This window comes from Xiphophorus couchianus, chromosome 22 (genome assembly GCF_001444195.1).
Source record: "Xiphophorus couchianus chromosome 22, X_couchianus-1.0, whole genome shotgun sequence".
Classification (NCBI taxonomy): domain Eukaryota; kingdom Metazoa; phylum Chordata; class Actinopteri; order Cyprinodontiformes; family Poeciliidae; genus Xiphophorus; species Xiphophorus couchianus.
Genome location: NC_040249.1, coordinates 30,372,008 through 30,386,408, shown reverse-complemented (window position 1 = coordinate 30,386,408; position 14,401 = coordinate 30,372,008). Strand labels below are relative to the sequence as shown.

At 38.4% G+C, this 14,401-nt stretch overlaps 2 protein-coding genes across 4 annotated transcripts in view; both read right to left on the bottom strand.

Moving 5' to 3' along the window:
- Positions 1 to 3,465, bottom strand: part of epas1b (endothelial PAS domain protein 1b) — a 95,092-nt gene extending 91,627 nt beyond the window's left edge. Inside the window, exon 1 of the mRNA XM_028006518.1 lies at positions 2,858 to 3,465. Within this exon, the coding sequence (XP_027862319.1) occupies positions 2,858 to 2,883 (26 nt within the window). The 5' untranslated portion in view covers positions 2,884 to 3,465. The remainder of the gene's footprint in view (positions 1 to 2,857) is intronic.
- Positions 3,466 to 7,738: 4,273 nt separating this feature from the next.
- LOC114137801 (protein kinase C epsilon type-like) overlaps positions 7,739 to 14,401 on the bottom strand; it is a 125,479-nt gene continuing 118,816 nt past the window's right edge. For all 3 annotated transcript variants that reach the window (XM_028006628.1, XM_028006629.1, XM_028006630.1), the window contains 2 exons: positions 13,349 to 13,495; positions 7,739 to 13,186 (listed from right to left, as the gene is read on the bottom strand). In XM_028006628.1, coding sequence (XP_027862429.1) covers positions 13,043 to 13,186; positions 13,349 to 13,495 — 291 coding nt within the window. In that variant the 3' untranslated portion in view covers positions 7,739 to 13,042. The remainder of the gene's footprint in view (positions 13,187 to 13,348; positions 13,496 to 14,401) is intronic.

The following is a 14,401-nucleotide window of genomic DNA, read 5'->3' as shown; positions in this document are numbered from 1 at the left end:
GGTGGCAGTCAAGCAGGGTGTTTAAATAAAACCGTTTGACGGAGTCAGCAGCGGTGCTGGCGGGGGGTTAACAGGCTGATGTGCTAACAGGTCTCCGCTGCCACTGCTGATCAGAAACAACATGGCAGCTGGGGAGCTGCTGAGAAACCAGAAACATCAGACTCTTTATGACATGTTCCTCAATCTAGAACTTCATTAGCAATTGAAAATGTGCACAAGACACTGTCAATATTCTGCCAATATCAAAAATATTCAATTGAGGAATTGCAGTGTTTCTATTAAATAAGAAACACAATTAAAATCATAAGTGAATAAGCTTGTTCTTGTGATAAGACATTAAAAACATGCTACGCCATTATAATCTACTACTTCCTGTCTCCTTCTGCACCAGCGGCAATGTCTGGTAGTGATGCAAAAATCATGTGATGCAAAAAAATTATGTTGTAGTTTTGCCAAATAAAACAATTTCAACATTGCTAGATTTGTCCTATAAAACAAGATGGACTTTGCTGAATAACTCTTTAGACTTTAAATATTTATATCACACACATTTAACATTAACTGTATCATATACATAATATTAAAAAACTTTTTTTAATAAGCATTATTTGTTTTTTCATTTAGCTTGTAAATTAGATGTTCTGTCTGTATTAGCTAGAAAACTAAATGACGTAATTGCAGCAATTTTGCACAATAAATAACTTTAAGGAGATTTTTCTTTGGACAGTTTTCTTCTTTTTTTGGTGGATGAAGTAAAAGTTAAACCATAGGAGTAATATTTGAAGATCAATGGCTGTAATAACAAAGATAAAAAACCAGGCAACTTCCACAACATAAAATAGCTCAAATTAGCGTTTTACGATCGGCAGACACTTCAAAAAGCTGCAGTCCTCAAAGGAATCCTTTCAGTTTGTGTCACAAAGGTGATTGTGAAATAAAACCATAAAACAGAATTTAAAACAGAAAGTAAAGCAGGCTGGATGGGAGGAATGATTCATCTGTTTTTTCTCCCCTTATTTGTTTGCTTTCTGGACTTTGCTGTTGCAGAATCAGCATTTGAGTTTGGACATGACAGATATATATTTTTTCAGCCACCCAGAGAACAGCAGCCTCTCTGATGACTTCATCCCATCACATCGTCATCTAATAAATCTGATCTGAAGGCACTTGAGCTCCCGGCTGCTGTGAATCACACAACTTATCAGAGCATTTATGACTTCGAGGCTGCGGTTGCCACAAAGAGCTACTGTGTGACACAAAGACAAACACTCAAACAAGCAGTGGGGATAAGAAACCGCTCAACTCTTACACACACCCCAACATGTCCCAACTCCCCTCCCTAAAATGGACGATAGGAAATGCTTGTCTCCTCAGATCATTTTTTAAAATCTTTGACTCTTTGGAGTCGGAGCGATTCTGTTAGCCGTGGAAATTCCTGCTCCGCTCCTGCTGAAGAGCAGCAGAGCCTCAGGTTGGACTGGACAGACAGTCCGGCGTCAGGCGGCCTACAGCCTATTCATATTGATGTCTACACTAAGAGCTCTATAAATAATAATAATAATAATAATACAAGAAATTCAAATTTTCCACTTCACGTTTGACAGGATATTGAGTACCCCCCCCCCCCCCACACACACACACACACACACCCCTCACTTCTGTTGCTTCTTGAACAACGACTGGTGGGCGAGCGATTCAAAACCAGCATCAAACTGGAGTATCATCCTACATAAAATCCAGCAAATTAGCTGCAGATCCATGAATGTTGTCAGAAACTCGAGCAGGTCCAAAGCGGCGCAGAAAGCTGATCTAATCTGACAGCAGAGACATCTAAAAGTTCTAGAAATTTCCCAAGCAGGCGGCCTGATATCTGCTGCAATCGCTGAGAGCTGATTACCCTGCGCACAAGAAGCTTGGGGGTTTTTTTCAAATAAGGTCAAAGGTCACAAAATGGAGATTTGGATCTGCCTTGCATTGAAAGGCTTCATGTGGGTGTCATATTAAGTCGTTTTGTAGACCTTATCACAATGTGCATGATGCAAAGTGTGTACTTTATCAAATTAATTTTTTCTTTTAATTTGACTCATTTGCAGTTTTTTATTGAGTTGTTGTTGAGTTCATGTGCTACTACAGCTTTAAAAGTTACATCTACACAGTTTTAAGAAAACTGCATCCATAAGCAAATTATTGATGATTTGTGCTTAAACTGAGCACAGAAAAAAAGGTATTCACTGGATGCAATTCTGAAGGGCGCCAGGGAAGAAAAAAATCTGACCTTTTGTTATCATTGTTACCGGACCAATTTATTTTATGTTATTTTATGTATTATAAGGGAGTTGGTGGTTGGATGTAGTAGTTTTAAAATCTGACAGAAAATGAAGGAGTTACCCCATTTATGCATTGATGCATCTTTACATGATCGTTATTCGACTTAAATAAGAACATCAACGTACATGCCGTTGGTAGACCAAAAATGAAAGCATTTTTCAGTATTTGACCTGCTGAATACAAATTAGAGGTAGCCTACTCAAATAAAAATCGTCCGTTTCTGATAATCTGCTGACTGATGCATCTCTAGTTTTAACTAAATGCTGCAGAGCATTCTGCACGATGTGAAGTTTTAAAGTTGCAAACAAAAGCCTCCCCTTTCAGAGAACAGCTCTAATAAGATTAATCAAAAGTGAAGTATTAATTTCGGCTCTGCACACATTAAAGCGACTAGCTGAGTGAATCCCGCTCAGGTCACGTGGAGCGCAGCAGCAACAGGTCGTGTGATTTCTGTCGCAGCTAAATAAGAAATGAGATCTTTCCCAGATGTGCTTTAATCAGCTTCCAAAGATCCAACCGGGGCTCTTACCTCTTTTTCTCCTTATCAGCCGTCATGTTTGCAGGTAATCTCAGTCGCAGTGCTGTAACTCCTTCAGTCTGAGTTAAGTCCAACTTGAGTCAATATAAGTTTGTTATTGAATTTGAAAATGCAAAATGCAAAAAAAAAAAAAAAAAAAGAGCCGGTATTAGACTCAAATGCGCAGGTTGAAGTAGCCCAGTGCCGGATCATGCCATGAAGCAGAGAACCGCTCGGATTAGTCCAGGAATCTAGGCTGGGGAGCCCGCAGCAGCAGAAGGGGGAACGGGGCCGTACAGTCTCAGAACACTGCCGAGGATCGTACAGCCTCTCACCCGCACAGGAAAGCGTTCCACTAGACTGGAAGAGAGCAGAGCTACCGTCGCAGCTGTCGAGAGAAAACCGCCCGCAGGTCCGCTTGTCAAAACTTTTCCTCGCCTTCTGATAGCAGAAGTCCCTCCACAGGCTGCTCGGGCTCTGACCTGAGTGTCAGCTGGCACGGTGACAGCGCTCCCACGGCGCTGATTGGTTCGCACCGCCGCCGGGAGCCACCCCCTCTCCGCTGATCATCGCCGCCCTCCCCGGTGAGCCCGGAGCGGCGCGCCTACCTGTTTGTCCCCCTGATGTGCAACAGGTGTCCGAGGGAGTAGCTCAGGCAGCGGCGCCGGATTCATTTTTGAGGTGGGGAGGGGGCATGAGGTGTTTCGTCACCTCTGCTACGCACTTTGAATGTCAGGCGCGCACACTTGTTCAATTGATATGATGGCTCCTGTCAATCAGTTCAGTGGGTTTGTCGCAATTTGTCCCGAAGTAAACAGTAAACATCCGTTAGCTGCAGGACAACGTTTTTGGGTCTACCATGCTGCGGTCTGGCTAAATTTGATGATTGTTTGCTATTAAATGCGCTGCGGTCATAGTGATTTGGTGGGAAATAATCAGAAAAAAAAGTTAAGTTGTCAGCGGGGAACATGCAGAAGGCAGCTTTATACAGAGCATTTAGATGGTGGAATGGACTTTATTCCATTTTCAAAACTTGAGTCTGGAAAAATGTAAAAGAGGATAAATGCCTGCACCCGACCTAATAACAGCTGAATACAGAGATCACTGTATTAAAACACCATGTTTGTATGAAGGTTTTGTCATCATTACATCACTGGTAATGATGACATTACATGTCTTGTGTTTCACCCCACCAGTAGCATCGTCACAGCTCTATAAATGGTGACAAATACAGAAATCTCATTTAATTTTTTAGGCAGAATTGGTTCAGACCTGGACCGGATCAGAGTCCAAGCCTTTTTTCAGATGTCAGACCGGTTCAAGAGCCCAACCCGACCCGAAGCTGCAGCATGTGTGTAAACCTTTGGGTGACTGTTATGATCTGGAGCCCTAGATTTGGTCCAATCTTAGTTCTGGAGGTTTTATCTGTTCTTCTGTCTGCATATAAACAAAGAGAGATGTCAGTCACGGATTGTGTGCAGCCTGTGTAAATGTCTGGTGGGACCAGCAGACGGGCAGGGCAGGGCCTTTAACCCTCCTGTTATGTGCAGGGTCAAATTGACCATTTTAAAGTTTTTTTTTTTTTTTAATAGTTGGAAGTATTTTTTGGAAGCATGAAACTTTTTCTATTTGTCTTAATAGGTGCACTCTACATATAAATTGAAAATTTATTAATTTTACACATTTGTACCAACCCCTAGATCTACTTTATACATAGATACTGTTCGGGTCAATTTGACCCATCAGTCAGGTTAAAGTGCAAAAAAAGATTAAAAAAATTCCAATTCTATGTGTTTCCTTGCAGCTATGAACCATATTTCACCATGGTTCATAGCTGGTGAACACAAACACAACACACCACACAGACATGCACACACAAGCCCACTTTCTCACTACTCTCTTTACTTCACTAGGAAACTGCGAGAAGGCAGGTGTTCATACAACTTTTGACGGGAATCTTTTCTGTTCCCGTGGACAAACTCCACCCACACCGAGTGACACTCAGCAGAAGTGGAGGGAAACATAAATACTCTCTGCATGACTCATTTATCTTGATTTTATTCAGTGGGTCAATTTGACCCTGAAAAATATGTGTCTCAAATTCAATTATAAAGATCACCCATTGAAAAAAAAAAAGTGTAATATAAAAAATGTTACCAAAGATCAATTTCAAGGAAATTATAATTTTTTTCTGTCTAGATTTTTTCAGTGGACATTAAAAATGGAAATTCCATTTTTTATTTCCAAATGAGTAAATGAGTAGTTTGTCGTCATTGATCCTTAATTTCTGAGAAATTAATCATTGCACAAATATTGATTGAAATGGTTAGATTTGGAGTTAATAATCAGATACAAAAATGTTTTGGAGGAATGTTTTGGTTTCTGACACTATTCCATGATTAAACACTCCCCAGGTCAAATTGACTCACGAACATTTTTGCTGTACCCTAGAAACGAACATAACAGGTGGGTTAAGGTGGGGGGCGGGGGGTGCAATGGCCCCCTGTCCCCCTGTTCCGGCGCCTATGAGCGCAGGGTCATATCAAAGTTAGATGATTAAAGGAATAATACGAACTTGAAAATAAAGTAAGATTGCCCACAACAATTTTAAAAAATAAATCTTTAAAAAGTGTGGTGTTTACATGTTTGCCATGCAAACATGTCAAGTTCAAAATACAGAGAGAGACACAAAGTTTCTTTTCATTTTCAAAAAAGAAAAAAACTATTTCATTTACTGGTTTTTATTTTTATCAGCTAAACATAAACTAATTTAATGAAACAAGAAAAGTTGCCTTCTTGTGGAAAAATAATTTATAAATCACTGTAGAGAATCAACATAAATAACATTCTTGTGGATTTGCCTGTGAAAGAGAGGAAGAAAGGAGAGCAAGAAGAAAAGAAAGAGTGAAAGAGAGAAAGAAGGAAAAAAGGAAAATGGAAAAAAGAATGAAAGAGAGCAAAAGGCACCCCTTTCAGAGAGAAGGAAATAAAGGAAGGAAGGACGGAAGAAAGAAAAAGAAAGCTTTCATATATTGCTGGCTTACTTGTCTTGCTGTCAGTACATGTTTCAGACAGGAAGAATATTCCTGATGCACTTCCTACACATGGATTCTGATGTAAATAATAATAATAATGGAAGATGTTCAGAAGAATTCCATCTTGCTTTTTAATTTTAAAGAAATAGTCTTTCAGGACAAATTCCTTTGAAGACTGAAATAGCCATGCTGAAACCGAGAAAGTCAATTTTTTAAATATAAAATACAGCTAAGTGTCTGAACTGTTAAATTGGTAAATATTTTGGTAAATATTTGCATTGTTGTTTGACATAAAAAATGTCATTTTTTAGTATTTTATCAGAAGGATAAACATAGGCCAAGAATCAATATTTAAAAAAGAGTGAAACTCAGATCTTCTCGATTACTAACCCAAAGGTTTACCAGTTGATCTATCATCTGTTCCTCATCTAACGTGCTCTGCGCTCGCTCACAGACTTGGTGCCGCCTTATAAGGGTTTAGCAGCTTTGGTTGGAAATTATGTTTCATTTTCAGCAACTGACTTTCTTCTTCTGGGGAAACAAACTGAATGTTCTCTGCATATTTACTAGAATTCCCCCAATTTCTTACCTCCACATAAAAACATTGAAGTTGTTGATGTGATATCATGCCTAAAAACAATTTAGAATGTGATAAACTTTCTTCCAGTTTAAAGATTTCTTAGCCTGATTTGTAGACTTTTTTTTAGTCTTTATTAACTAAATGTAAACTTAGCCACTCAGACCAGGCAGTTTGGTTTGAATCTAGTTCTTAGAACTAGAACTAGTTCTTAGTTCATCTAAGAACTAGATGAATGTTTAGTTCTTAGCCAGCACTACATACACACTTTATACTTGCAGCATTTCTATTACAAATGTGTGCAAAACCTCATAGTTTTACACACAAAACTACAAGGTTTTTTTGTGTGCAAATGAAAAAAACATTAGTAAATGTTTTTTCAACATTTGCTAAAGTTGAAAAAACAGCTTCATAATTGAGGTGTTTTTTGGTGTTTTCAATAAAAATCACATGTGAAAATGTTTGTTATTGTGATATTAAAAAACACACCTCGCCATCATCCTCCAACTACGTCCTGTCGTCTTCTTCATGGTTTCCGCCAGTCAGCCTTTTACATCACATGACTTGTGTGATGCGAAGAAAGTGTTTCTATTGCAGTTTTGCGAAACAGCCTAATTTTGATACGTCTGAAAATACATACCAAAATTATATATTTTCATCCTAGCTCCAAAACGTTTTATCGGAAAGTATCCAAGTTTTTTTTTTTTTTTTTAATTAGCGTGATTCCATTAAGCAAATTTATTTATGTAATTCCAAATTGCACAATTATGTGGTCAATGGAAACACATTTCCTGATCCGTCTTAACCATGCAGCACCACTTTCTCAATCAGGTTAGAGGGAGTTAGTGAACATGAACACTACTGATGAGCAAAAATTAGTTGAAAAGATACAAAAATTTCTACTGGTGGTTCAGGTGATAGCTGATAATGATTATTTAATTAGTATATTGAAAGGGGGTGTGTTTACTTGTTACTTTGAATCCACGAGGTATCTCCAAGCAGATAGGTAAAACTTCATCTTCAGAAGAATTTATTTTGATTAGGTCAGAGCTAAGCCGAAGTAGTCAGGCCAGAGCAGCATTCTGCCTCAGCCCCGGCTGTTAAGCTACCGCTACAAGCCGGTCCAACTACATTTTTCAGAAACAAAGAACAAGATAAACTACTTCTGACGGTTGTTCTGATTAAAAAGATAATTGAAGCTGCAAGATAATACCTGTCTATAACTGTTTTTCAGTAATAGCCTAATATAAGTATCAATAAAATCAATAAAGAACAGAGAAGTTTCATTCAGACATCATATTTAATTCCTTTCAAAAATTAAAATACACCTTCATATCCTTTGAAAATACAGTACATCTTTCACAACCAAAGCACAGCCAAATAATAAAATAAAATAAAAAAAATAGGCATAAACTCACATGACAGGCATGAAAACAACAAAATAACACCACGGGTTTCATTACAGAATGTACTGACAGATCTTCACAAATACAGGACCTACAAAAAAAAAACTAAATGTATGCAATCAGAAACTATCTGTATAGAAGAGTGATTTTAGCACTTAGTTCAGTTTTCACTGCTTGTTACTGATGTGGAAAGAATCAGTGAACATTAAGCTCAAGGATGTTTTTGTTGGAAACGGCAAACGGCAATGGAAGACTTCTGGGACACAGTGTTCTTTTTTGGGGGGCGTAGTGGGACATACAACTTGACATTTAAATATTTTCAACTAAACAAAGTTGCAGATGGAGACATAAAAAGAGGAGGAAGAGAGGAAACTGAAAATGATGGACATAAGAAACGTGACTAACTGTTCTGTCTGCTTGGCTTTCTGTGGAGTTCAGAATTTAAATTCGGAATAAAACATTTGCTCCATGTTCTACTGCTAAGTGAGATACATGTTTACTGCTACATGTATGTTGCTAGTACTTAGTTACAGCATTACAGCATGCCAGGTCTCCCAAACTGTAATATTATGTTCACATGTTGACATAAATACAGTTTTTTAGAGTTTGAGTGACAGGAAATCCATGAAACAAGCCCAGTGCTGGAATACTAAAAGTACTCAGCGAGAGTCCACATCTTGCTTCTTCAAATAATTCTATTATTTTTCACAAGCGTCATTTAAAAATACATTATATTTTTTACATTGTAAATTGTTGTGCTGCTATTACTATTCTCTCTAAAATGGCCTGTTTTAACCTCTGTCACTTTAAAAGGTTGCTGTTTTTTGATTGGTCATCTGTGGTTCTAGTACCAAATTTGCTACGACACTACATCATCTCAATATGTTTTCACAGTGACTTCATAAAATTTTTATAAGTGATCTGTTTTACTGTGCTTTGCAAAAGTGATTATCATTTTTCACACTTATCAGATCATCTACAACATTTCATTCAAAGTCATTTATTGATATTTTATGAGATCGTTTAATAGAGTGGTGCATCTAATTGATTTAGAGTAAAGCTGAAGCTCAAGGTCTTCACCAGAGGCTAATAATAGTTTAAGACTAACACTCCACATTCAACTTAACACACCATCACCAGTATGAAGCATAGTGGAGCCAGAACTCCACTGGTTAGTTCAAATTAAAGCAGGTTTTGTCTTTTGAAAGGCCCAGTCAATGTCCAGAGCTAAATCTAGTTGAGAAGTTGTAGGAAAATCTAAACAGTGGCATGTACAGACGCTCTTCATCCAGTTTGGACATGAGCCGTTTCCAAAGAGGAAGGGGCCTAAATTTCAGTTTGTCAGTGTGCAGGGTAGCTAAGAAACCCCACCCATAAAGCAACTTCTTGTTGGTTCCTCCAACCGTTGATCCGATCCAACCTGCAACATTTCCACTGGCATATTATGGACTACATAAAATCACCAACAAAATACAATAAAGTTTGTGGTTTCAAAGAAATCAATGACAAAGTAGGCACAGTAAAGGCAGTGCTTTCCACAGACCAGTGATTCTCCTTTATTCTGGTCTTTCTATGAATAAAGCTCCTTTTCCACAACCAAGGCTTTAACCAGTTCTTCCCCCGTCAGCCCGACCAGATTCATCTCCATTTGAAGATTCTGTTTTTTCCGTTTTTTAAAAACCACCTCATTAGTAGTACAAGGCAGATCTAGCCAAGCGATTTGATTGGAAGCAGATTGAATTTGTTGATTGGCCCATGGATTTAAGTCAACAACATCTCAACCACCGTCTTCAAACTATGACAAGACCATAATATTCATAGTTTCATGGTCAAACCTTCAAATCCAAAACTTTTCATCAGTTGTGTTGGAAGAGCCTATTCACCATCAACTGCTCAGGGCAACAAACAAATGAACCAAAAGATGTCAGAAAATCTGGCCTCCCATGGGTACAAGAGTAAAATAAAATATCATCAGCAGGTCTTCGGCCACATAGTGAGGAACACTCTGACACGCCCGACTGGGCCACAAAGGAACCAGACATTAACCACACAGAGTGAGACTTGTCATTGGAGAAGGAGCTCAACACGCAGAATGAAGTCAAGCCAGCCCACATGGTTCCCCCCAAACCTTCCTACCTCTCTGCTCGAACCTAGAATTTCAATCTAAGCAAACGTCTATCTAAAAACTTCTAGGGAAGAGTTTGGATGTTATGCACATCCAAATTGCAGGTGTTGCCACTGTAGGAGAAGCACTCCCTTTTGGATCCTTTTAGATCCACGGTAATCAGTTACACAATGTTTAATGTGAGTGAACTGCAATATTTGTATGCTTAAATTCTAGCAGTACTGGAGGTCCCAATCGTCCAAAGATCCAGTTCCAGTAGAGGGTAGGAACTGCTGGAGAAAACATGATATATGCAAAAAATACATACTTGGACATGTAATTCCAACTGATATATGACAAAGATATTGAAATATGTGGAGTCATCCTCACTCATCTGCTCGACTGAGAACTGAAAGTAAATCTGTGTCAGGGAAGAAAGGAAGGCCTGGGAGTGACAGAGACAGATAGAGTACATTTACCTAAAGGAAACAAGTTTCTCATGGAGTATTGCACATGGAATTTTCTCAGACCTTTTCTGACCTGCAACATAAAGCAAAACCTCTGAACATCAGAGGTGGGAGTGACGAGTCTCTGAAGATGGGAGTGTCACCAAAATGTATCACACAAACTCTACAGACAGCGATGAAAACATAAAGATGTTTTAAATAAAACTTAAAGACAACAGCTCTCTGCATAATGTAAACACACACTGCAGAGCAAATACATTCAGTTTAACATGAACCCGCCTGCACTCTGAGTATAGACTGCTGAGAAATGATACGTCCAATATGTCCAATACATCCAACATGTCAACCAATCACAGCCGCTGCTCAAACAAAAGGTGTTACAGAAACAAATGGTGACCATCAAGCTGCTGACCTCATGCCTGGATGACCAACACGCTTAGCAAATCTTTTTTTGTTTTCTGGCTTAATAACCAGCCCTGTAGGTTGTTATCACCTTGATAAGAGATCCAGAAGCTTCTTGCTCAAACTTGCTTCCTGCCAAGAGGCACTGAGAGGGACAAAGCAATGGTGAGGTGAAGAATCCAGAGACATTTCATAAAGTTGGTTCCTGAATATTTTACATTTCTGCAGAGGGTGCAGCCAATCAGTCAATGAACATGCATGCTGCTCCCTGATTGGCTGTTTTGCTAATGATAGCCAATAGCATGTCATGTAGCAGAGGGCATGGGTATTTCATGCCCTCTGCTACTTCCCACCCACGGTGCATTTTCTTTTGATTTAGATTTTTCCGCAAAAAAAATTGATGTAAGGGCAAATTTTCAGTGAATATGTGGAGTGGGGTTCACTGTATTTTAAAATGTTGTTGGACTCTTCACATCACCATCACCTTCACAAGCAAGGGGACTTTTAATTTTTTGGTCCAAGCATGTCCATGTGACAAAGCAGGAATCTTTTTTCAATGAATAAAGCCAGCTTTTTATATAAAGGAATGTAATAATTATCATAAACCACCTTCAATGTGTAAATGCTGTAGAATCAATTGTCTGGAAATGCTTAGATTTTATTCTTTCAAAGGAAACCCTGACAGTTTCAAATGTTGCTAAGAGACATGTAGGAATGTATAAATGGTATACCTTATGGTACGAATATGCCTCAAGATTTATTTGTGATGTAACACAGACCAGATTGTTTCTATTTGTAATATAACTAGATGTCTGCATCAGTGCAATGCAGAGCCAGTCAAACCTTTTCCATATTTTCTTAGCTGAAAACCACAAACTTGATTGAATTTAAGTAAATTTTGTTTTGTAAGAAACTAACACTGAATAGTGCATAAAACTTGGAAATGAGTTGCATCTACTTGCATTCAGACCCCTTTAGTCTGATATTCATGTCTCAGAATGGTTCAGTCAAAGTCCAGACCTAAATTTAATTAAGAAAATATGGCATGTTTTGATAATGGGGCTGAACTGATTATTTATCGAAATATTGGAAATCCATATTTTATTTCCCTTCCACTTTACAGTTATTCACTACTATGTGGTTTTATTACGTGAAAAAAGAGAAAATAACTTTTCATTAAAAATGTCAAAGTTTATGGTTGTAACCTGAAAAAACATGAAAAAGTCCAAGTGGTAACTCTTCAGTGCATCATAACTGGATTCAGGTAAACATGTTGGTGAAGACAGTCTGAGGGTGGAGGAGTTTGACAATTCTAATCATTATTATTATTTACAGAAAAATAAAAGTTGAGAAACTTTTTTCTACCTAGTTTATAACCATGAAGGAGGTTAGCTTTCCCATTTGAGTTGCCATGCCAACACACTTCGCCTGGAAGCACAAGCGCCTTTATAGAACTAAAAGCCTAAACATGAAGGCAGATCTCACTAAAATTGTGTTTGGTAGCACAGGCAGCGGCTCCCTAACCAACATCATCGTCTGAAAGGGCTTCACTCAGCAACAGACGCTCCCAGTGTCACGCTACATCAGGCTCAGTTAGCAAGAAACTAATGTACCATTTAGGACTAAACTAAGAGCTGGAATATCAGTTTCCTACGAGGCACATTGTAGAAAAAACAAAAAATGTAGCATTTCTGAGTTTATTGGTGGACAGTTACTATTTTTTTTTCTATATATGACGCCATCATCATTTTCTGCTTTCTCTCCATTCTTTGCTTCAAAGAAAACAGCTGGACTAAAATTAAAGCTTAGCAATGCAAATGTTGAGGACTTGGTGCCTCTTCCTAACATTTCCTTTCTTGCTTTGACTAAACGTAAGACACCAACTTCTCTGCCTTTCCTCGCTTAATTTTTCAGGGAATAAAGCACTTTTTTTTTTGCTTTAAATACAATTATTCATTCATGTCTTTGCCATTCAGACATGTTCAAGAGAAAAAACAACAAACATTCTTTACAGGCAGATACAAGACACGTCACATTGTATGAAAGAATGAGCGTCTCTCTGGAGATGCATGCACACACCTTCCTCATGCTGCTGAAGCGTACAGTCATAGTTCATATGTATGAAAGGACAAACAAAAGCACAGGATCCGTAATGAAGACACAATTCCCAATTCCTGGGGTAGTTGGGATCCAACATGTCGGCAATCTAAGATGTTTCATCTCCGAAGTATGAGAATCCTTTGAACTCATCTTGGTTGATCTGTTTGATGATGCTGTCATCCACGGGTGTCAGGACAGGTTCTTCACGTGTGAAGTCCTGGTCAAAGTTATTGACGTCCCTTTTGGTTTTCTGTAAGAAGCAGAACATCAGATAAGGTGCTGCTTGGTCAGATTTCAGCCTTTGCACTCGTGGGACTCCTGCAGCCGTGTCAGTGGTTTTTAACCAAATTAGAAAACAAACAAGAACTTTCTTTGGAAAGCGTTAGCACACAATCTCCCAGACTGAACTCACAATACGAGGTTTAAACGGAGGCTTGATCTTCCTCTGGTCCAGCAGCATCCAGTCAATTTCTCTGAAGAATGGATGGACCTTGATGGCATCCTCACAGCCTTGCGCTGTCACGCAGCCCAGACGCTTGTTCGGACTCTTCGTCATGAACTGACAAACACAAGGAGACAGAGGATCATTACTTTAAAGGAACAGTGTGGAAGGTTTAGTAACATCTTGTGGCCTCTGCACAAACTGCAATGTATGTAGAAATTAAAAGGAGCTCAATCATTTTTTTCAACTGCATTTTGTTTTCATAATCTTTTATAACAATTGTTTCACTTGTGTGTGGTTTTTATTTCCATTTTTTTATTTAATTAATTGTTTTTGGTGGTTGTGGTTTATTTTAGATATTTAAAATACATTCCAGTTCCAGTGTGATGCTTTCGGTAAAAAATTTTGTTTACTTGCCTTTGAGAAAACAAACTTGGATTTTTTAAAATTATTATTATTTTCTTTCATTATCAGTATATTACCGGAAAATGGTCTCAAAACAATTATATTATCATTTATTGCTATAATTATGGGGAGGATTTAATGTCCAGCAAAATTTGTCATCCTGACCAATCAAAAGCTGACATTAAATAAACATGAAAAAATGTTTGGGGGGAACAACTAAAGGAATACTGTATTGTTTGTCTTAGGGGCCGGTGCCATGGGGCCTCTGCCAGAGGGTGTCAGGAGGTCGGTGCCAAGGGGGGCAGCTCACTCTACCAGCACAAAAAGAAAAGAAAAATTAAGTTTACATGTCACAGTGTTTGACAAGGTGTAGGGAGGGAAACCAAATATCTTTGAAGTCTTCAAGCTTCCCTTTATTATATAAGTCAGTCTTTTTCCATTGCCAGGTTGTTGCTCAATAGTTTGATCTTTGGTCTTTCTGTGTTCCTCCACTTCAGAGCAATCAAATGTTTAGCCTGCAAAAGGCAAAAACTCACAAGCTTCTTTCTCTTCGTAGGTTCTCTAAATCCATCTGTGCAGTAAGCAAAGTTTACTGTCCACTGGCATGTCCTGTTCAGT